The sequence below is a fragment of the Aquarana catesbeiana genome, linkage group LG08 (genome assembly GCF_042186555.1).
Source record: "Aquarana catesbeiana isolate 2022-GZ linkage group LG08, ASM4218655v1, whole genome shotgun sequence".
Classification (NCBI taxonomy): Eukaryota; Metazoa; Chordata; class Amphibia; order Anura; family Ranidae; genus Aquarana; species Aquarana catesbeiana.
Window position 1 is genome coordinate 105,941,662 of NC_133331.1, and position 24,060 is coordinate 105,965,721.

At 43.9% G+C, this 24,060-nt stretch overlaps 1 protein-coding gene across 1 annotated transcript in view; it reads left to right on the forward strand.

Annotated features, from left to right (window-relative positions):
- Window positions 1-24,060, forward strand: part of RTKN2 (rhotekin 2) — a 192,750-nt gene that overhangs the window by 112,740 nt on the left and 55,950 nt on the right. Inside the window, exon 8 of the mRNA XM_073596259.1 lies at window positions 15,576-15,682. Within this exon, the coding sequence (XP_073452360.1) occupies window positions 15,576-15,682 (107 nt within the window). The remainder of the gene's footprint in view (window positions 1-15,575; window positions 15,683-24,060) is intronic.

Genomic DNA, 24,060 nt, shown 5'->3' on the forward strand with positions numbered 1-24,060 from the left:
CTGCCGTTTTTATTTTTTGCGCTATAAACGGAAAAAGACCGAAAATTTTGAAAAAAAATTATATTTTCTACCGTTTGTTATAAAAAAAATCCAATAAACTCAATTTTAGTCATACATTTAGGCCAAAATGTATTCGGCCACACGTCTTTGGTAAAAAAAATGTCAATAAGCGTATATTTATTGGTTTGCGCAAAAGTTATAGCGTCTACAAACTAGGGTACATTTTCTGGAATTTACACAGCTTTTAGTTTATGACTGCCTATGTCATTTCTTGAGGTGCTAAAATGGCAGGGCAGTACAACCCCCCCCCCCAAATGACCCCATTTTGGAAAGTAGACACCCCAAGGAAATTGCTGAGAGGCATGTTGAACTCATTGAATATTTATTTTTTTTGTCCCAAGTGATTGAATAATGACAAAAAAAAATATTTACAAAAAGTTGTCACTAAATGATATATTGCTCACACAGGCCATGGGCCTATGTGGAATTGAACCCCAAAATACATTTAGCTGCTTCTCCTGAGTACGGGGATACCACATGTGTGGGACTTTTTGGGAGCCTTGCCGCGTACGGGGCCCCGAAAACCAATCACTGCCTTCAGGATTTCTAAGGGCATAAATTTTTGATTTCACTTCTCACTACCTATCACAGTTTTGAAGGCCATAAAATGCCCAGATGGCACAAACCCCCCCCAAATGACCCCATTTTGGAAATTAGACACCCCAAGCTATTTGCTGAGAGGCATGTCGAGTCCATGGAATATTTTATTTTTTGACACAAGTTGCGGGAAAGTGACACTTTTTTTTTTTTTTTTGCACAAAGTTGTCACAAAATGATATATTGCTCAAACATGCCATGGGCATATGTGGAATTACACCCCAAAATATATTCTGCTGCTTCTCCTGAGTATGGGGATACCACATGTGTGGGACTTTTTGGGAGCCTAGCTTCATACGGGGCCCCGAAATCCAATCACCGCCTTCAGGATTTCCAAGGACGTAAATTTTTGATTTCACTCCTCACTACCTATCACAGTTTCGAAGGCCATAAAATGCCAAGATAGCACAAAACCCCCCAAAATGACCCCATTTTGGAAAGTAGACACCGCAAGCTATTTGCTGAGAGGCATGGTGAGTATTTTGCAGCTCTCATTTGTTTTTGAAAATGAAGAAAGACAAGAAAAATGTATTTTTTTTTTTTTCTTTTTTCAATTTTCAAAAGTTTGTGACAAAAAGTGAGGTCTGCAAAATACTCACTATACCTCTCAGCAAATAGCTTGGGGTGTCTATTTTATTTTCCAAAATGGGGTCATTTGGGGGGGGGTTTGAACTGTCCTGGCATTTTATGCACAACATTTAGACGCTTATGTCACACATCACCCACTCTTCTAACCACTTGAAGACAAAGCCCTTTCTGACACTTTTTGTTTACATGATAAAATGATTTTTCTTGCAAGAAAATTACTTTGAACCCCCAAACATTATATATTTCTTTAAAAGCAAATGCCCCACAGATTAAAATGGTGGGTGTTTCATTTTTTTTTTTCACACAGTAATTGCGCAGCGATTTTTCAAACGCATTTTTTTGGGGAAAAAACACACATTTTTAAATTTTAATGCACTAAAACACACTATATTGCCCAAATGTTTGATGAAATAAAAAAGATGATCTTTGGCCGAGTACATGGATACCAAACATGACATGCTTTAAAATTGCGCACAAACGTGCAGTGGCGACAAACTAAATACATTTTTAAAAGCCTTTACAGGTTACCACTTTAGATTTACAGAGGAGGTCTACTGCTAAAATTACTGCTCTCGATCTGACCTTCGCGGTGATACCTCACATGCATGGTGCAATTGCTGTTTACATTTGACGCCAGACCGACGCTTGCATTCGCCTTTGTGCGAAAGCAGGGGTGGACAGGGGTGCTTTTTTTTTTTTTTTCTTATTTTTTTGATTTTTGTATCTTATTTTTAAACTGTTCCTTTTCATTTTTATGTTTTTTTAATCATTTTTGTTATCTCAGAGAATGTAAATATCCCCTATGATAGCAATAGGTAGTGACAGGTACTCTTTTTTTTAAAAAAAAATTGGGGTCTATTAGACCCTAGATCTCTCCTCTGCCCTCAAAGCATCTGACCACACCAAGATCGGTGTGATAAAATGCTTTCCCAATTTCCCAATGGCGCTGTTTAAATCCGGCGAAATCTAAGTCATGAAATGCTCGTCGCTTCCGGTTTCTTAGGCCATAGAGATGTTTGGAGCCATTCTGGTCTCTGATCAGCTCTATGGTCAGCTGGCTGAATCACCGGCTACATTTTCAGGTTCCCTGTTGGGACAGGAGAGCCAGAGAAAAACATGGAAGAGGGTGGGGGGGGGGGGGCGCCTTCCCCCCCACTGCTTGTAAAAGCAGTCTCTAGAGGCTAATTAGCCGCTAGGATTGCTTTACATGAAAGCCGACCGCTGGCTGAAAAGAATGATACCAAGATGATACCTAAACCTGCAGGCATCATTCTGGTATAACCACTCAAAGTCCAGCAACATACCAGTATGTTGCTGGTCCTTGTTGGGCATATATTGTAAACTTTTTTTTTTTCATGCAGCCTGTGGGCTGAACGAAAAAAAGATATTGATCGGTGGGTATGCCCACCATTAGAATACCTCCCTTCATCCACCCACTTCTAATGATGGGCATACATGCACCATTTATATATGCCGAAGCATGGGGGCATCCTCCCGCAAAAGGCAGGAGCAAATTGCGCCTCCACCCACTGCTGCCCCCACGCTTCGGCATATATGCTGAAGTATGTAACTGTGGTGGTGAAATCACCTTCTGACAGCGCTGGAGTCACGGCTTTATATATCGTGGGAGCAAACGCTGTTGCTGTCAAGATAAATAAATCCGCGCTGCAACTGAATGGCGTACCTGCTAAGCAAATGATGGTTAACAAAAAACAAAGTAACATTACAGTATAACAGTAATACTTATCATACCTGCTAAGCAAATACAAAAAAACATAGTAAAAAATAAAACATTTAACACAACCTGTGCCTACCTAAAATCTATATATGCCGAAGCATGGGGGCATCCTCCCGCAAAAGGCAGGAGCAAATCGCTCCTCCACCCACTGCTGCCCCCACGCTTCGGCATATATGCTGAAGTATGTAACTGTGGTGGTGAAATCACCTCCGACAGCGCTGGAGTCACGGCTTTATATATCGTGGGAGCAAACGCTGTTGCTGTCAAGATAAATAAATCCGCTCTGCAGCTGAATGGCGTACCTGAAAACAATAAAATGGTTACCAACAAAACACAGTAAACAGTAAAGTATAAAAAAATTGCATATCTGAAAAACAAACATGGTAAAACATAATAAAAATAAAACATTGCAGAATAGAATACAGTAAAAAAGAGCAGAACAATAAAGAGAGAATAGAGAGAGAGAGAGCAATAAAACGACAACTATTTTTGTTTTTATATTTTTTTTTGTTTTGTTTTTTTTTATTTTTTTTTTTTTTTACACTTTTTTTAGTAACTTTAACTTTTGTAACTGGTACCAGGTTTGGGTCTCTCAAAATGCGATGGCATCTTGGGAGACCCTGTGAAAGTGTGTCCTAGTCTGTGCAGTGCTGTACCCTACGCTAATACTCAACTAGTGTATGGTAGCGTTCAAAACATTCACTCATGCAAAGACCAGGATTGCCAGGACAGGAGGGACAATAACACCGGGTGTCACGCCTAAATCCGCGCTTGCTACAGACACATCTTTTTTGGGGGGCTCGTTGGTTAGGGGTACTCGGGAGGGCATAAGGAAAATGCCTCTCATGCAGCCGGCCTACTGCATTTGGTTGGGGATGGTGAGGTGGAGCACCGTCTGGATACAGAAGGGCTCTGACGATCTCTTCCTGGAATTTAAGGAAGGATCCAGTCGTGCTGAAGCTCTGTATAGCACATGAGCGTTCAGCAAAGCCAATTGAAATAAATAAACAGACACTTTTTTGTACCAGCGTCTGGCCTTACGGGCAACTAGGTACGGCGCCAACAACTGGTCGTTGAGGTCCACCCCTCCCATATTTTGGTTATATTCGTGGACACAGAGGGGTTTCTCCACAACACCAGTCGCTGTAGTAATTTGGGTCGTCGTGTCTGCATGAAGGGAGGTGAGAACGAAAACATTCTTCTTATCCCTCCACTTCATAGCGAGCAAGTTATTACACTTCAAGCAGGCTCTCTCCCCCAGCCTAAGACGGGAATCTACAAGCCGCTGGGGAAAGCCCCGGCGATTAGGTCGCACGGTGCCACATGCTCCAATCTGCTGATCAAACAAGTGACTAAAAAGTGGCACGCTTGTGTAATAATTGTCCACGTACAAGTGGTACCCCTTTCTGAATAAGGGTGACACCAAGTCCCACACTATCTTGCCAACGCTTCCTATGTAGTCAGGGCAGTTTGTCGGCTCTACGTGACTATCTTTGCCCTCGTAAACCATAAAACTATATGTATAGCCTGTGGCCCTGTCACAGAGCTTATACATCTTGACCCCGTATCTGGCACGCTTGCTGGGAAGGTACTGTTTGAATGACAAGCGGCCAGAAAATTTAATCAGGGACTCATCAACGCAGACAACTTGATGGGGAGTACACAAGTCCGCAAAACGTTTGTTGAAGTGGTTTACGAGGGGCCGAATTTTGTAGAGCCGATGGTATCCAGGGTCTCCACGAGGACGACAGAGTTCATTGTCATTGAAGTGCATGAACCGCAAAATCTGCTCGTATCGTGCCCTGGCCATGGAAGCAGAGAACACGGGCATATGGTAAATTGGGTCAGTGCACCAATATGACCGCAACTTACCCTTTTTATTTATGCCCATGTTGAGGGAAAGGCCCAGAAAGATCTTAAATTCGGAGACCGTAATTGTTCTCCAATCTCTGGCAAGGGAGGACTGGGGATTAGCGGCGATGTGTTGACCAGCATATAAATTGCTTTGGTCCACAATAGATCTATAGAGATCTTCGGTGAAAAACAGCGAATAAAAATCCAGTGGCGTAAAATCAACTGTTTCCACCTGAATTCCGGATTGGCCAGTGAATGGGGGAAGTACAGGTGCTGCAGAAGTGGTGGGTTCCCAATTCGGATTGGTGAATGCAGCAGGAAGGGCACGACGGGCCTGTCTGTCTTCTTGGTGGCAGCGGGACACTACTTGTGCTTGCCACCTCGCCAGCTTGAACTGCACTTATGGGACTGGCCACGTCACCACGTGATACTGCAGTGCTGGATGTACGACCAGGGTGTACTAGGCCGCTGGTGCTTGCCAGTTCACCAGAAGGAATAGCGGTGCTAGTACTTCTCTGCTCCATACGAGAGCCCTGCGGTTCTTGCACTTCAAGGACAGAAGAAGATTGGGGTCTGGTACGCCTGACCTTGGCAGGGACCACAACTCCGTCGTCAGAGCTATCTGTCATGGAGCCGCTGTCCTCTACAGGATCGTATTCTGAGCCTGAATATGACAGATGAGTGACTTCCTCTTCACTATCTGTCATGCTCAGAAACGTGTAGGCCTCTTCACTAGTGTACCTTCGATTTGCCATTTTAGCGATCGCAGGGATCAGGCCTGACTCTGCGAACGCTGCAGTTATATGTGCTTAGTGTTTTGTTAATGTCAGTGATCGATCGATACTGCACTTGGGTGGGCTGGGCAGGGCTGGGCCGAGGGGCAAAAAACGCAGGTGCTAGCAGGTATCTGGGCTGATCCCGCTAACACTGTGTTTATGGGAACCCTAAACTGCTGGGGACGCTAGTATGGATCTGATTGGATCAGATATCGATCCGCTCAGATACTATAGCACTAAGGGAGGTGTATGCTGCGTGCGTGGGTGTTAGCGGTACTGGCGCTAACCTGGCGCTGCCTGGGGCGATGCAAACCTTATCTGACCCTAAAAACTTATATCACCGCCAGGCAATTAGGGGGTTAAACCTTTATAAGGTAATAAATGGCGGGTGCCCTAAAACTATAAAAAACAAACTAACCAGCGTCACCCGTAACACTTATACGGTGATCTCTGGTGAAAGGGTTAACTAGGGGGCAATCAGGGGGTTAAAACCTTTTAGCAGGTAGTATATGGGGGTCCCTGTTGCTATAAAACACTGACAGCGAACCTATATACTTACCTCCCTAAGTAGTGTCACCTGTGTCACTAATACAGCGATCAGAAAAGCGATCGCTTAGTGACACTGGCGACGGGGGGTGATCAAGGGGTTAACCTTAGGGGGGGTTAGGGGGTACCCTGGACCTAAGGGGGGGTACCCTAGACCTAAAGGGGGCTAACCTAACTGCCCTAACACTTATAACTGTCACAAACTGACACCAATGCAAAAAACAAAAAAAAACTGCTATTGGTGTCAGTGTGACAGGGGGTACAGGGGGGGTGATGGCGGGGTGAAAAGTGTGCCTGGCGTGTTCTACTGGAAGTGTAGTGTTGGTGCACTTATTTGGATGTCTTCTCTCCTCGGCGCCGGATCGAAAAGACCGGCTCGAGGAGGGATGACATCACTTCCTCTCCCTCTGTTTACATTACAGAGGGAGAGGAAGCGTTTTCATTCGCCAGGATCGATCGGGAGGGGGTGGCCACGAATGGATGGCCTCCCCCTCACCTCTGATCGCCCGGGAACAAATGGCGACCGCCTCGGGCACCGGGAGGGGTCCGATCCGACTGCCTGTCCGTGCCACCTTGCCGACGTGCATCGGCGTGAGGCGGTCGTCAAGTGATTAAAAAAAAAAACGAAAAAAGACCGAAAAATTTGAAGAAATATAAGGAATATTTTTTCCGTAGTTTGTCAGAAAATGTAGTACATAAGTAATTTTTCTCCTTCACTAATGTGCGCTGATGAGGCTGAGCTGATGGGCACTGATAAGGCGGCACTGATGAGACAGCACTGAAGGGCACGGATGAGGAGGCAGTAATATGCAGCACTGATAGGTGGCACGGATGGGCACTGGAAGGCATTTCTGATGTGCATTGCTTGGTATCACTGATGTGCACAGATTGGCATCAATACTGGGCACTGTTGGGGCTGCACAGATAATCAGGGCACTGATGATCAATGCCCTGATTATCTGTACAGGTCTCCTCTGTGAGGAAATGCCGCTGAATCGGGTCTCCTCTCCTCACACTCTGTCAGTGTGAGGCGAAGAGAGACGATAAATGGTACTTCCATGTGTACATATGATCGGCAGTGATTGGACAAAGCCGATCACATGGGTAAAGAGCCGCGTCATGGGCTCTTTACTGATATTGGTGTTGCGTCGTGTCCCGGGGACACGGTTAGGCTGCGCTGACCCAGTTTGATTTACAGTGGTCCACTACACATTTACCTTTTTGAGGATGGCTGCTGAAGTCCTACTATGACTGTATTTTCTCAGGACCCTCCAATCCTGGATTGGCTCATTTATACCCTACTTCAGCCTTTTCTTTTTCTCCTTATCGCCTGCATAATGGAGCCTGTCCCTGTCTTGTGCTGCGCCTTGGGCACACTGCTCTTCACCATGGGTTTATTCTCCTGTACGCAGCTCAAGAAGCAACACTACTCCGTGACATACAATCTATAGCACTTTCAACAAATGGTCACCCTCTTAGGGTCTCACTCTGATGTTTGTTTTTCTGCTGGTTACTACTTTTTTTTTCATTTTGTTTTTCCCAATTTGTATCTTTGTTTTATGGGAAGCCTGCTCCCACCGAGTTTGGATGGTGCAGAGCTGGGAGGGAGTGATTGTTCTGTTACTCACGGACATACTTACCTGACTTCCTCTTGTACTGCATTGTATTTGGGCTTTAGTCCCAGAATCCTTTCAGTTCACTCCCCGTTCTGGATAACTCTTCAGCTTATATCCTCCCAGAATATTCCTATGTGACGTTTAAACCCCTACTGGCTGACTGCTCTCTGAGCAGGAAGATATCCTACAGGAGTGGCAGTATTTTTTTTTTTTTTTTAAGTGAACCAGGGGACAGCCCTGCTGGGATGTATGGGAGATCTTTAAACTACATGTCCGTATGCTCTACCAGCATTACTAGACTTAAGACCTCAAAACTATCCTTCAAAACATGCCACAACCCGTTTTATATTCCTTTAGAGGAGACATTTGCCAGGGACCCCTCCCCAACTAATGCTACCGCTTTAAAATTGCATTCTCAAATGTTTTTCCATCCGACTGGCTTTATGGCTGGTTAAAAACACGTCTTTGAACATACAAGCTTCCCATGATGTTGGCACTCGAGTGGTGGCCTTTGTATGCCGGTAAAGCCTTTGTCTCAGTGGAGTGGGGCTACCTCTTGGAGTGTCTGCAGTGTTTCGGTCCTAATTTCATCAAATGGGTACAATTCCGTTATCAAAATCCAGTTGCCAGGTCTTGGTTAATAGTTGGGTGTTTGATCCTTTTTCCTTCGGGAAGGGCACACATATTAGGGCTGTCCTCTATCTCCCCTTCTATATGCCCTGGCATGAAACCCCTTGCTAATTCTTTTAGGTTCAATCCAGATGTGTACAGTCTCTGAGCTGGTCACATGATGGAAACAATAGGCATGTATGCTGACGATATTTTATACTAAGAAGACCCAGGCCCCTCACTTATTGGTGAACATTCAGGTTTGCGCATTAATGGACTAAGTCTCAAATCCTTCCTCTAGACCATTACCCTCCCACTCATATACAAACTAACCTTTCCCTTACTAGGGTTGACTCCTTACAGTATGCCCAAAATACCATGGTTGACGCTAAAAAATCCAGTGACTTTGGGGGGAGCAGCCCTGCCAGATTTCAATATCTATTATTTGGCTGCCCAGCTGTGTCATTTACCATCTGGATAAATCTAAACTTACAAGGTACCAAACTCTGGTCTATAGATGACCTGACCATCCAGCCCACAACCCCCTGAAATCTGTCATGCGTGGTGGCGTGGTCCTGGTCCCCTGTGGGGCAAAGATGGTATCCTTTTACATCACCAACGCATCTGGGAGCTGGCCTTGCATAGGATAGTGCCTCTACATTCCACCTCTGGACCCCTTGTGGTATAATAACCGCCTGCCAGAGGTACACTCTGTCCCAAGTCTCTTGTTTATCCCAAGTCACGGTGGGTGTCCCATGGTATTTTGTACCACCAGGTTTTGACTGCAATGGGCCCTAAGACCTTCCAGGCCCTGAAGGACGAATATGATCTATAATCATATGCCATTTTATTACCAACAACTTTGCCACACCTTGTGGGCCCAGTTCTCAAAATCGTACCGGACACTGTCCCAGGTACTATTATTTGATGTTATTTTGGGGACAGATCCCACTGAGTTGACATACTCCCTATACAATATCCTAGTTGCACCCTCTGACCATCCATTGCTTTCTATGGAGCAGCAGATTTCAGCGAACATGTGTACACTGACACCCGCCGACATCTGATCCTATCCTACATGCTAAGAACCGATGGGTGGGTATCCATTCCCCATCCGTCCAGCAAATCCGATCGAATGACAGTTGGATGGAAACGGACAGGTGGTCCATTTCTATCCGACAGCCCCATACAGTGGGCTGTTTCCGTGTCAGCTCCGCTTCTGCGAAATGGACACGGACCTGTCGTCCCCCTGCTCAGTGGTGATCAGTAGAAAGATCCCCTGCTGAGTGGGCAGATCCGCTGGCAGACTCCCAACGGTGTGAAAGTGCCCTAATGGCACGAAACTGGATGCCTACCTTCAAGGCATGGTTGAGGTATAGGGCTCCCAGTGCTAGGTACCACAAACACAGTAGTGATACTACATAACTATGTCAAAATATGTAAAGTGCAAAATGAAGTGCTCTGAATATACATCAAAGATCAGTGCCTGCCAGTGAGATCCCGGACTGGGGTTACAGCCATCTGCCCAGTGTGGTCCCCTATAACAAGGGACCAACGCTTTCTGGTAAGCGGCATTGTTTTTCCATGGTGGAGGTTTCATCTTTGCACTTGTCACTGCAGTGTGGAATGTCACTACGCATCACCTTGGGATTTGTTTTTTGCATTATGGACTCTTTTTCATTTTTTCATTATATACACACACCTACACCTACACACCTACACACACACACACACACACACACACACCTACACCTACACCTACACACACACACCTACACCTACACACACACACCTACACCTACACCTACACACACACACCTACACCTACACCTACACACACACACCTACACCTACACACACACAAAGTATGGAATCACCACTCTTGGAAAATGTTCATTCAATTGTTTAATTGTGTAGAAAAATAAATAATCACAGACAAGCCTCAAAACTATTTTCATTTAACATTCCAACCTTCTGGCTTTAAGAAACACTTAAAAAAAAGAAAAAAAAGATAGAAAACTAGTCAATTGCAGCTGTTTTTGCAGATCAAGCAGAGGAAAAAAATATGGAATCACCACGTACTTTGCAGTTCTTAAACAAACATCTGCATTACATTACATCCTGAAAAATGATGTCATCATCAACTAACTTCCTTTTAATTGATGGAATATGAAAAGTGTCCAAAATCTCATTATAAACATGTGCATTTATTGAAGATTTAATGACCGTCCTCTCCCCCGTACCTTTACCTGACATGCAACCCCATATCATCAATGATTGTGGAAATTTGTAGGTTTTCTTCAGGCATTCGTCTTCATACATTTCACTGGAACGCAACCAAACAAAAATTCCATCATCATCACCCTGCCCAATGCAGATTTGTAATGCATCCCTGAATATCACTTTCATCCAGTCATCCACAGTCCATAATTGCTTTTCTTTATCCCTCTGTAACCGTGTTTTTTCTGTTTAGGTGGTAATGATGGTTTTCATTAGTACAAATCAAATGGGAAGGTTGTTAAAGGGAAGTGTACTGGTAGATCAAGGTAGACATCAGCCCTATCAGCCTAGTAGCCCTATATCCCTTTTTTTTACTAGTGTGACTTTTTGGTTTTGTATTTCTGATTGGTGTCGTATAACACTCTGTAGTCGCAGCTCCATTTATACACCGTATTTGTTAGCGCAATATTTTTTTATACCTATGGTTGAGGTATGTTCAGGCTAGACCTGTGCAATATGTTTTGTAACAAATCGAAATTCGGCAAAATTTTGCATCTTTCAGACATTCAGATGCATCTAAATGTCTGAAGAAAAAAATAACAAATTTTAACTAATACGAAAAATTAGAATGAAAATAAATTAATTTGGCATGATTCGTTAATTTGTTAAAGGTCTAATGAAACAGCAGGTTGACTCGGAGTAAATCTTACAGCCCAGTCAGCTAATTCATTTTGTGCTGGAGGTTGGATTACTAATACTGGCAAAATGCATTCCTGAGAACTGAGTGAGAAGGATGTTGTATTTAAGCAGAGGAGATGAGTTTTGAGAAGCATCAGAAGAGATCTGGTCATTGTGTGTTAATGGATTCAAGCGCTAAACATCAGGTTCCTCCTAGTACCAGCAGCAGTGACACAGCACAACCACTGGCAAAGTGCATTCCTGAGAAGGGTGTTGTATTGCATTTGAGCAGAGAAGATGAGTTTTGAGAAGCAACAGAAGAAATGGTCATTGTGTGTTAATAGATTCAATAAACAACTTTCCGAATTACGATTCGTTATCACAAATATATATATACATAAATAACAAATTATCTGAAAACTAAACATTTAAACAAAACGAATACGATTCATTATAACGAATATCTAGTAAATGTATCTAATAAACAAATAAACAAATTATGCGATTATCTAATAAACAAATTATCCGAAAATGAATTAACGTAACAACGAATATAACAGAACAAAATGATGTACTGTATTTTACGAATGAAAATTTTTTTTCGCTGTGCACAAGTCTAGTCAATGCTACCCTCCCCTATAAGACTGATTTATGTACAAAGAGGTTGTCCCTCTTAATACAAGATTTAGGACTGTTGGCTCAACCCAACACCTGTGAATGACCAACCGAAATATTCTATTGATGTTTAACCTCGGGTGTATTATGTACTACTTGCTTTTCTTGTAATCCTCCTTGCCACTTCTGTTTGGGTGTGGCTGCTGCACTCCGGCGGGTGGGTTTGTGATCTTTTAGTGGCACTACTGTTTCCCCCATCATCATCTTCAATCTTGAGCCTGCCTGAAATGCAGTAAACTTCTAAATTCTTGTTGTGAATTTTTCTGCACATACGGTATATCACAATCAGTGTTGTCAGCCCTGTTCTCTTCTGGTGCCCTTACCTGTCCGTCTCTGCCTTTCTCCACCTGAAGACATTGATTTCTTCACCTGGAAAACATAGGTGCTGCCTTGGCGCCAAGAGCCTGACTGCACACAGTGTTTGTAGGATAGGGCCTTGGGGAGATGTAATGCTGGGGGGTGTAACGTCAATTAGAAGTGAGCTTCCAGCAGCTGCACCTGCAAGAATTTTACAAACCTGGTGAAGTCAGAGGGAGTAAAAAATGTTTGTTCTTGCTACAGGAACAAAGTAAAGGAAACAAAAAAATTCTAGGACAACTAGCCAGCACAGTTGATTGAAGAAGAAACTTGATGCATTCCTAAATGCATAGATTATACTGAAACTAGCTATTAAAGCATTTGTTAACCCAAAAGAAAATAAATAATTTATCCTGTTCCCTTAAAGTATGTTATACAGCACAGTGCTTGTGCTGTCATTTGGCCCCCTGTGTCACCTGAAATACCTGGCTGATCCTGACAGTTTCTACCCTCCCCTTTGTACACTGACCACAATATATCTGGGATGCTGAGCCCTGACACTCTGGTCAGCGTGCGTGCCTCCGTCATCTGCTGCTATCTGCAGCTCTTTTGTGTCTTCTTCTGTCGTCCCATCCCTCCCCCCCCCCCCCCCCGACTGTCAGCTCTCACTAGTGCTGCTCTGCTCCTCTCCCTGCTGCTTTAAAACTATCTGACCTTTTTATATCATCCCCTCTGTCAGATAAAAAGCTGTATCTTAGTGCCTGTGCTTTCTAAAAAAAAAAAAAAAAAATGCAAATTTCTACCTGTTTTAACAGCATCTCCTAGCAATCACGTCACTCCAGGCTCTGCTCTCCTCCCTGGCTGACGTCAGCAGGGACTCTCGGCCCCACCTGCTGGAGCTATCACTCTGGGAGAACAGAGAGCCTGGAGTCACGTGATCGCTGGGAGATGCAGTTAAGAGGTAGAAATCGCCTTTTTTATATATAAAGCGCAGGCACTAGGCTACAGCTTTTTAGCTGACAGAGGGGATGATATAAAGATGAGATTGTGGCTTAGCAACCACTTTAAGATTTAGAAGTAATGGCACCAGAGATTTCTGATTCAGGGCATATTCGTTTGATTTGGGGGATCAGGAAGCACTTTTTTCCTATCTGTTGGATCCTATCCTAACCTTTTTCCTATCTTATGGTGGTAATTGGACCATATTTTATAGCAGAATTCCTGCCTAACATAAACTAGCCTCTCCTGCTACCTATGCTGACTAGCTTGTGTAAAAAAAAAAAAGTGTCTTCAGTTCACTCCGGGTCCGATCATGTGATTCGCCTACCCTGTGTCAGCCAGCAGTGGCTGAGGGGAGAGGAGGATGCACCAACAATGGTTGAGACATGGGAGCCTATGGGTGAAATTACCACTCCGATTTCTCATTATTCAGTGCTCTCTCCCCTGCAACTACTGGCTGACAAAGGGGATCACTTGACTAGACCAGAGCAGGCTGAAAATAGGTAAGTATACTTTGCCTTTTTCCTTTAAAAAAAAAAAATAATAATTTCCAAGTCGCACAAATATCCACATACATAATAATATAAATTCAAAGCAGAACTTATATAGTGCAGATTCCAGGGTAGTAACCTACATCAGAAAGATATGTTGCAAAGGCCAGGGTCTCTTGTCAAAACAGTAAGACAAATATGTGTAGAGCTAAAAAAAACTTAAAGTTCAACATAAGAACAATGTAGCCCAACCAGTAGTGAAAAACATCTAAGAAAAACTTAGAAGAAAGTCCTCCATGTTTATAAGACTCATGAAAATTAATGGTCTATATAAATTCAGTGACATCTGGAGTGAAGACAGAAGAAGCACACCACCACCGACAATAAGAAGGCTTACCAGATCACGTAGACCCAAGAGGACATAGCCCAACTGGGTCAAATCAGGCTTGGGTGGTGGGTGATGGTAGATGTTCCGGAGGAGTGGTGAGGATGGGAATCCGAGAGTGAACCAAGGACTAAGTATGTCCCTCAAGATGATGTTGAGAAGCAGGTAGCAATGATGTTTGGCAGGAAGGAAAAAGGACACATAGTGTAATTCCATAAAACAAGTACCAAATTTATTAAAATGAGAGATACTCACATGGAAATCTTTAAAAATCAGCGCTGTAAAAGTATGGCGGCAGTGGGGTCCTCCGACGCGTTTTGTCCTTAGACATCGTCTGGGGCAGGTCCTGGAACTCGGTCAGTCAGATAACCTTAAACGTCATTGGATGTTAACTGAAGGCTTCAGGAGTTTCAAGAAACGTGGAAACTTATTGTCACAGAGGGTATCATGTAATAGAGAAAGGGAGTTGACATAGCGTGATACCGTTTAAAAAAGTGGTGATTTTATTAAAAATACAAGTTCAACATTCACATTTGGTAGAAATGTATAAAGCTTGAAGGCCATGTTGACGGAAGGTACATGATACCCTTCCTGTGACAATAAGTTTCCACGTTTCTTGAAACTCCTGAAGCCTTCAGTTAACATCCAATGACCGTTTAAGGTTGACCGACTGACCGAGTTCCAGGACCTGCTGTCCCCATTGGGTGGTTTGAACCCAACAAGCCTTGTTGACTTGTGTGGTATACGCCCCGCCAAGTCTATACCATCCGGTAAGCCTCCTCCCTCTTTCACGGTGGTGGTGTTTGCTTCTATTTCCTCACTTCAAGGTTCCCAGTAATGTCAGGAATTCTTCCCATGTGCATTGGATCACAAACCTAATTCATTGTATTTCATCATTCTGCTCAATGTGGACTTTTGGGTGTAGTGCAGTCACTACATTAGCACATTATGATTTATTCACATTTATTATGATTGGAGTTTGTGCTGTTATGTCACTTACATGTTTGTATCACATATAATTCCATGCTATTATGTCAGTTGTTTATATTACATATAACTTTATCACTTTTTCTTTTTGCAACCTTAGCGCTGCACTTACTATACTTTACATACTTCGCTTTTTTGTCTACAGCCGTGCTGGCTGCTGGGTTGCGGAATCACAGCACAGTATACACTTTTTAATACACTTTTTACTGGTGACTACAATCTTGTGTATAATGCATGTCATACAATTTTCCTCTAATCTGCAAACAGCCTTGCTAGCTAGCTGATCTCTGTGCTGTTACTAGAGAACTGTGAAAATCTTGCTGGTGCCACATCATTCTTATATGCTTGTGTCCCAAATATCCTACATTGCTTGCATCTTGTAATATTGATGCGTATGAGTAACTTTTAGGTGTGGTTTAATTTTTGCTAATAAAAATTATTTTCCTTTTTGTTATGCAGAGGAATGCTCATTTTGGCTGCCTTTATATGGTAGCCTGTGCTGCCGTTTGGTTGCACAGCCAGCCTGTTTGACAGATGAAGTCATGGTGGGGTTCCTTAACCAACAGGTAAGAACTTGTTTCAGTAGAAAAGAATAATCTGTGGAAATAGGGTTGGTTGCTTCAAATTTGTTGCCTCTAAAATTAAATACCTAAACATTTAAGTATCCATAAGCTATTTTTTTTAATCATTCAATTAACTGTGTATAAGAGACGTTCAAGTCCTGGAAGGAAATATACTGAGTATTGAGATGCAGTTGTTATATATTTGTTACAGCATGTATGAATACTGCTTTATTGGCTAGAAAATTAAAACTAAAACTAAAATGATTTATTAAAGTGGTTTTAAAGGCAGGCATTCTATGCATTAAGGTAAAAAACCTTGTCAGTGCGGTTACTCCTCCAGCCCCCATTATACTTACCTGAGCCCAGTGGCAGGGGGGCCGTGGCCCCGAGCAAAACATTTGTGGGGGGGGGGGCGAAATCCCATGGCAGTGTGTGTGTCACTCTGGCTCCGTCGCCCTAATTTCTGTTTCCTGTGTCCCCCTGCAATCCGGCCACCATGTTTAGTGTCAGCTGGGCGCGTGGCACCCTGTGATTGGGCGAATGGGGTCATGTGCAGCGGCATAGCTGGCCTGTCCTTGATGCTCCTGGAGTCCTGCCTAGTCCCACCTCTGCCGTCTTCTCCTCCTGACCGCCAGATCTGGGACTCTCATCATTCCTCCTTGATTGTGGCAGGCAGTCAGTCTGGCAGTGTTGCAGACAGAGATTGTGGTGGACAAAGAAAGCAGGTGAGACGAGGGAGCAGCTGCTACTGCAACTAGGCAAAGCCAGCACTGAGTTTTGCCTCTCAGAAGAAGTGCACGCATACTTTTCTGGCTTCCTATTGGCTGTGAGTCCCGGGACACTGAGCTGCTTCAAGTCCAATGAGTCCATGCAGCATACTGCTCAGAGCTCTGCTGTTTCATGGACATATGTGCTGCTGTACATGTAATGAAATGGACATTTCTGGGTCACTCACTGTGGTATGTGACACTCAGCATGTACAACACAGTCACATAGGGCACATTACACTCAGTCTACACTGCACACATACACAGAGCATCACCCTCTTCCCCCCACTTCCCCACTTATCCCCAATGTCCCTTCTGCCCCCCCCTTCCTCCCACTTATCCAAAATGTCCCTTCTGTCCCCCCACTTATCCCATATGTCCCCCCTCTTATCCCAAATGCCCCCCCTCTCCTCCCACTTATCCCAAATGTCCCCCCTCTCCTCCCACTTATCCCAAAAGTCCTTTCTCCTCCTCTCACTTATCGCAAAAGTCTTTTCTCCTCCCCCCAATTAACCCAAAAGTCCTTTCTCCTCCCCCCACTTATCCCAAATGTCCTTTCTCCTCCCCCCACTTATCCCAAATGTCCTTTCTCCTCCCCCCACTTATCCCAAATGTCCTTTCTCCTCCCCCCACTTATCCCAAATGTCCTTTCTCCTCCCCCCACTTATCCCAAATGTCCTTTCTCCTCCCCCCACTTATCCCAAATGTCCTTTCTCCTCCCCCCACTTATCCCAAATGTCCTTTCTCCTCCCCCCACTTATCCCAAATGTCCTTTCTCCTCCCCCCACTTATCCCAAATGTCCTTTCTCCTCCCCCCACTTATCCCAAATGTCCTTTCTCCTCCCCCCACTTATTCCCAGTACCCCTCCTGTCTCCCCACTTATTCCCAGTACCCCTCCTGTCTCCCCACTTATTCCCAGTACCCCTCCTGTCTCCCCACTTATTCCCAGTACCCCTCCTGTCTCCCCACTTATTCCCAGTACCCCTCCTGTCTCCCCACTTATTCCCAGTACCCCTCCTGTCTCCCCACTTATTCCCAGTACCCCTCCTGTCTCCCCACTTATTCCCAGTACCCCTCCTGTCTCCCCACTTATTCCCAGTACCCCTCCTGTCTCCCCACTTATCCCCCACTTAGAACCAATGTTCCAACTCTTCCCCAGGTTAGAAAGTAACACATTGTGCCCCCCCCCCCCCCCCCCATTTAGCACCAATGCCCCAATAACTTGGCACCAATGTCATCCCCTATCCCACCCTTTGAAACTAATGTTTCCTACCCCCACTTAATATTGCACTCCTACTGTAAGTTGTAGCTGCTCTTCTGTAGTAGCCCCTCTCTCTGATACTCTGTAGGTGGTGGAGAGGATTTGGGGATGGGAGGAGAGCTCTTTACTGGAAGTGGGGTTGTAAACTGTCCTGTGAGAGATGCATTCTTGAGCCCTGCAATCTGTGTGTAGCACAATCATGAATTCTGCACTCTGTATGCAGTGCACTCCTGAACTCTGACCTCTCTGCGTAGCACATGCCTAAACTTTGAAATCTGTACGCAGTACACTCCTGAACCCTGCACTCTGTATGTAGCACAATCCTGAACTCTGTATTCTGTGCAGAATGCACAATTGGTATTTAACAATGCCCCATTAAGACTCTCCCACTGTTAGGTGGTGGCATGGTTTAGTTTCTGCAATTATTCTCTGACAAAAATAGCCCTGCCTATAGTATGTCTGCAGTTTCTGACCGTCGCCTGTACTATGTCTGCAGTTTCTGACCGTCGCCTGTACTGTGTCTGCAGTCTCTGACCGTCGCCTGCACTGTGTCTGCAGACTCTTACCGTCGCCTGCACTGTGTCTGCAGACTCTTACCGTCGCCTGCACTGTGTCTGCAGACTCTTACCGTTGCCTGTACTGTGTCTGCAGACTCTTACCGTCGCCTGTACTGTGTCTGCAGTCTCTGACTGTCGCCTGCACTGTGTCTGCAGTCTCTGACCGTCGCCTGCACTGTGTCTGCAGTCTCTGACCGTTGCCTGCACTGTGTCTGCAGTCTCTGACCGTTGCCTGCACTGTGTCTGCAGTCTCTGACCGTTGCCTGCACTGTGTCTGCAGTCGCTGACCGTCGCCTGTACTGTGTCTGCAGTCGCTGACCGTCGCCTGTACTGTGTCTGCAGTCGCTGACCGTCGCCTGTACTGTGTCTGCAGTCGCTGACCGTCGCCTGTACTGTGTCTGCAGTCGCTGACCGTCGCCTGTACTGTGTCTGCAGTCGCTGACCGTCGCCTGTACTGTGTCTGCAGTCGCTGACCGTCGCCTGTACTGTGTCTGCAGTCGCTGACCGTCGCCTGTACTGTGTCTGCAGTCGCTGACCGTCGCCTGTACTGTGTCTGCAGTCGCTGACCGTCGCCTGTACTGTGTCTGCAGTCGCTGACCGTCGCCTGTACTGTGTCTGCAGTCGCTGACCGTCGCCTGTACTGTGTCTGCAGTCGCTGACCGTCGCCTGTACTGTGTCTGCAGTCGCTGACCGTCGCCTGTACTGTGTCTGCAGTCGCTGACCGTCGCCTGTACTGTGTCTGCAGTCGCTGACCGTCGCCTGTACTGTGTCTGCAGTCGCTGACCGTCGCCTGTACTGTGTCTGCAGTCGCTGACCGTCGCCTGTACTGTGTCTGCAGTCGCTGACCGTCGCCTGTACTGTGTCTGCAGTCGCTGACCGTCGCCTGTACTGTGTCTGCAGTCGCTGACCGTCGCCTGTACTGTGTCTGCATGAGATTAAACAAAATAGTTACCACTGCTCAAGGTTGACGGGTTCAAATCTCCCGTCCTCCACTGTGTGAGTAACTGTGAGAGCTCCAGGTGCCGGCAATTGCTGTTCCAATGATATACGTGTAGTAGAAAAGATCTGGACAGCCGCACTCCGGAATGGACGAGTAAAATAAAAAGCTTCTTTATTAAATACCGTAGCCTAAAATCAGTACATGGCACTGTTGGAATAATACAGCATGACTGCTAACACCTTTCACGCTCCCCCAGAGCGCTTACTCATAGCTGGTCTATACAAAGGTGATAACCACTTTTATACACCTTATGCATCTATCACATGACCCTGTATTAACTATGTAACACTGAACAGCTGATCATTGGGCTGTATAAGGTCTTTGCGCTAATATAGCTGAGTCTGTGACGTGCAGTGGAATCACTATTGAAACAGAAATATAGAAAAAAAAATTGTATTCATTTGAGCAATACAAATATTTATAAATGAACTAAAAAGTGTAATAATGAAACAACCGAGATACAGACTGAAGCCGGCATTTAAATGAACAATGTTGTAAAAATGTTGTAAAAGATTGCAAGCATATGAGCCATATGGACTAATAACCGTGGGATCGCAACAAGAAGTAAAAAATAAAGTGAAAGATATTATGTGAGGGGATGTGTGTGAAGAACTATCGTGTCAAGGGTATACATATACATGTGTGTATATATAAGTTATAGATAACTTCTACCCAAAGGAAAGAAATTGTAAAGAGATGATTTTTTTAGGGAAGGTGAACCCGAAACAAATCACCATGTGTGCAATACATGTATATCTATCGTGAAGTGTTTAAATGTTAAAATGCATGTCCATATGATGTAAAAATACCGATACCGATTTGACTTCACTGACAATATTTGCAGAAAAAGATGCACATATGTGAGGATGTGGTAAGCTAATTAAACATGTGTATTTAAAAAGTGTATAATAATAATGTATACCGGGTGGACTGAAAAATATGTGTAATAAGAGGTCCTGGCTACACAAGAATGTGTGTGAAAAAATTCCAAGCAAAGAGAAAAGAGACTGGTTGGGCAAAATGAAAACTGTAATAACTATAATAGATACCCATATTATATCGGAAAAGCCCAATCAATTGTGTTAAGACATATAGCGGTTGGTGCATGTACAAATGTCCGACACTCAATTTCCACGTATATGGTCTTCAATTCTCAAGCACACGATCTAAAGACAAGAACATTAAGCATATCACGTGTTAACGGTCCCACGGTGCCAATCCACATATGCATGCATCTAAACCATTCCATATGACATAAGGTATGCTTATCCTTGCTAAGGATCAGGGTCAACACTGTTAAATGTCTTGCTTCATAAAAAGAAATATCTCGTGATGAATCTTTTTCAAATATTTAAACAAAAGTGTGTAAAGTGAAAACTAAATGGGATACAATTTCTGAATCCACACTTTGCTACTCCTTTCGTTGTAAGGTGTGATATTAATAAGAGAATAATTATCTCATTAAAATATATTCAAGTAAATAAACATGTTTATAATAAAAAAAATAAACATCCTGCACCTCAACAGGCTAGAACTCCCAGAGCTGGTTTTTGTTGTGCGGTACAATGTGAAAATGTCAATACATTATGTTCGTATGTCATCTGTGCCGTCTCTATACAGCTGGGGTTTTAATATTTATATGGCTAACGCTAAAGATAATGGCTTGTTGATTACAGAGACTAAATATCCAAACAGATATATAACACATTGTTTTATCTTGATATGGACGTGTGTGCAGTCTCTAAATCAACCGCTTGGATTAGCAGGTGGTAGGGTTGTCCCGATACCGATACTAGTATCGGTATCGGCACCAATACAGAGCATTTGCCCAAGTACTTGTACTCGGGCAAATGCTCCCGATGCTTCCGCCGATACTATGACAGTCAGCGGTGATCAGCGCGTGGGGGAGTTACAAGCTTCTCCCCCCGCGGCTTTAATGACATACAGCGGTGATCGGTGCTTGTAACTCCCCCACACCCGATCACCGCTGACTGTCACCTCATCCTCCTCCATGCCCCCTCTGTTCCTCTGTCCCCCTATGCTGTTCCCCTCTGTTGCTCTGTCCCCCTCCATTCCGGCGTTCCGCTGTCACCCTCCGTTGTTCTGTCCCCCTCCGTTACACTGTCCTCCTCCTCTGTTGTTTTGTCCTCCTCCGCTGTCCTCCTCCGTTGTTCTGTCCCCCTCCGTTACACTGTCCTCCTCCTCTGTCCCCCTCTGTTGTTCTGTCCCCCTCCGCTGTCCCCCTCCGTTGCTCTGTCCTCCTCCACTGTTCCCCTCTCCGCTGTGTGAATGGACAGAGTCAGCTGACTCTGTCTATTCACATAACTGAAACATTGTAATCTCCTGTGATTACGATGTGTCAGTTTATGAATGGAGAGGAGCCGCTGTCTTCTCTCCATTCATTCTCAGTGCAGCTGAGGCTGCAGAGAAAGGGACTGGGGTATCTCTATCCTCTGTCTCTTTCTCTGTCTCAAAGGGGAGATATCAGAGGTCTGTTAAGACCCCTGATATCTCACCAAAGCCCCCCAACAGGGCTGATAAAAAAAACAAAAAACACACATATTGCAATAAAAAATAAAAAAAATGATTGTAAAAAAATAATGAATGTAAATTAAAAAAAAAACACACAGAAACCGTTCACCCCCTACCCCCCCCCTAAAAAAAAAAAAAAAAAAAAAAAAAAAAAAAAAAAAACACTGTCACGTGACATTAATAAAAAGTATCGGTAATCGGTATCAGCGAGTACTTGAAAAAAAGTATCGGTACTTGTACTCGGTCCTAAAAAAGTGGTATCGGGACAACCCTAGCAGGTGGATATATAACTTAAAGGGCTTAATTAAAAAAATGCAAATGCAAAATGGCCCGGGATAAATATGACTATGAGAATAACAATATTTTAAAAAAACAGACAGGAACAGTTATTTGCCCATCTCAAGCGGTCATCATCCTTTATGGCTCCGGAATATCCCAAAAGGACAGATTATGAGAGTAAGAAGAAACTGCTCTGAAGATGCACAGTTCTGGATTCAATCTAAAGTCCTTACAGAGAGATTTGAAGCCAAGGGATATGACCCGAAGAAACTGAAGAAGGTGGTGGAGGAAGTGGCTGAAATACCTAGAATTACATGCTTACAAGAATCACGGCCGGTGGGTTCTGAGGTAGCACCAACAGAAAAAAATCGTAATAAAGAGTGGGGCTTTATTTCTCAATTTCATACTCAATACAAGGAAGTGGAGGAGATCTTCAGAAGACACTGGCATATACTCCGGTTAGATAAGAAGCTCACCACAGTATTACCTTCTGAGCCCCAGTTCATTTATAGAAAAACCACAAGTTTTGGAGACAGAGTGGTGAAGAAAGTGATTGACCCTCCTAAACGTCCTCCGACATTTTGGGATCGCAACGGCTTTTTTGCATGCAGGAGATGCAAAGCCTGCAGGGAGGTCTCCAGACCTCTTAGAGGAATTGATAGTTTCCTTTCCCCGATTAATAATCGCAGTTTCAGGATTAAACAATTCATTACATGCAACAGCACCTTTGTGGTGTACGCATTGAAATGTCCTTGCGGTTTAATCTATATAGGCCGTACAAAAAGGCTATTACGGATGAGAATAGCTGAACACATAAACAACATAAAAATAGGCTATAAGGATCATAACGTCTCACTGCATTTTAAATTAAAACATGATAGTGACCCGACGGGATTGGAATTTTGGGGGGTTGAACATCTCCAGTCCCATTGGAGGGGCATAAATCGCATCCGAGAGTTATCCAAACGTGAAACCCATTGGATCTATTCTGTGGATGTGATTGCCCCCAAGGGTCTTAACATAGAGCTTGACATAAATTGTCTCATCAGTGACACATAGACATACCCTGGGGTATGGTTCCAGTTTCATTTTATCACAGTGTAATTTTTATTATAATTTTGACTCCAATATGATCACATTTTATATAAATGTTTTATATACATATATTTACATGTGGATTGTCATATATTTTATATATGTACATATATACATTTTAGATATACAATTTTAATACATATTTATTTTAATATCTCAACATGTGTTTATCAGGTGCAATTTATCGTATGCGATTATTCAATACGTGCTAGGAAATCGCTATGCAGTTTTTATCTTTTCATAGGATAAGCAATGTATGATGTAAAATTGCTAGACAATATATTTATTTTAATATTCCAACATATGTTTATCAGGTGCAATTTAGCGTATGCGATTATTCAATACATGCTAGGAAATCGCTATGCAGTTTTTATCTTTATTCATAGGATAAGCAATGTATGATGTAAAATTGCTAGACAATTCTTGTTTACTAAATACTTTTATATTTTGAGAGAATATTTTAATCAGTTTTAATGAATACCGAAAGTGTGCTTGCTCAATGATAGCGCTGCGGATCAATGTCCGCGCCACATACACTGAATGATTGCAGGTATTCAAGGTACTTGTTTTTTATGCATTAGGTCATCTTCCACTAGAACCGGTATTGTCATGCTTAATACGACCTGTGGGAGCAGAATGTCCGGATGATGTTATTTCACACATTGCTGACAGTATTTAGCATTAGGGGCGGGGATGTGAGAGTCATCCGGGCGTCTGCTTCTGCTGATTGGCTGTTCCGCCTGCCACTTGTATAAATACCGGCCTCCTTTCTTGTGTGTCACGCCCTCAGAAGAAGTCCAGGAAGTGACGAAACGTTAGGGACGTGTCGCACAGGAAGTGACGCATGTGCTCCACCAACCGAGGAACCAGGAAGCGTGTGACTGTGGTT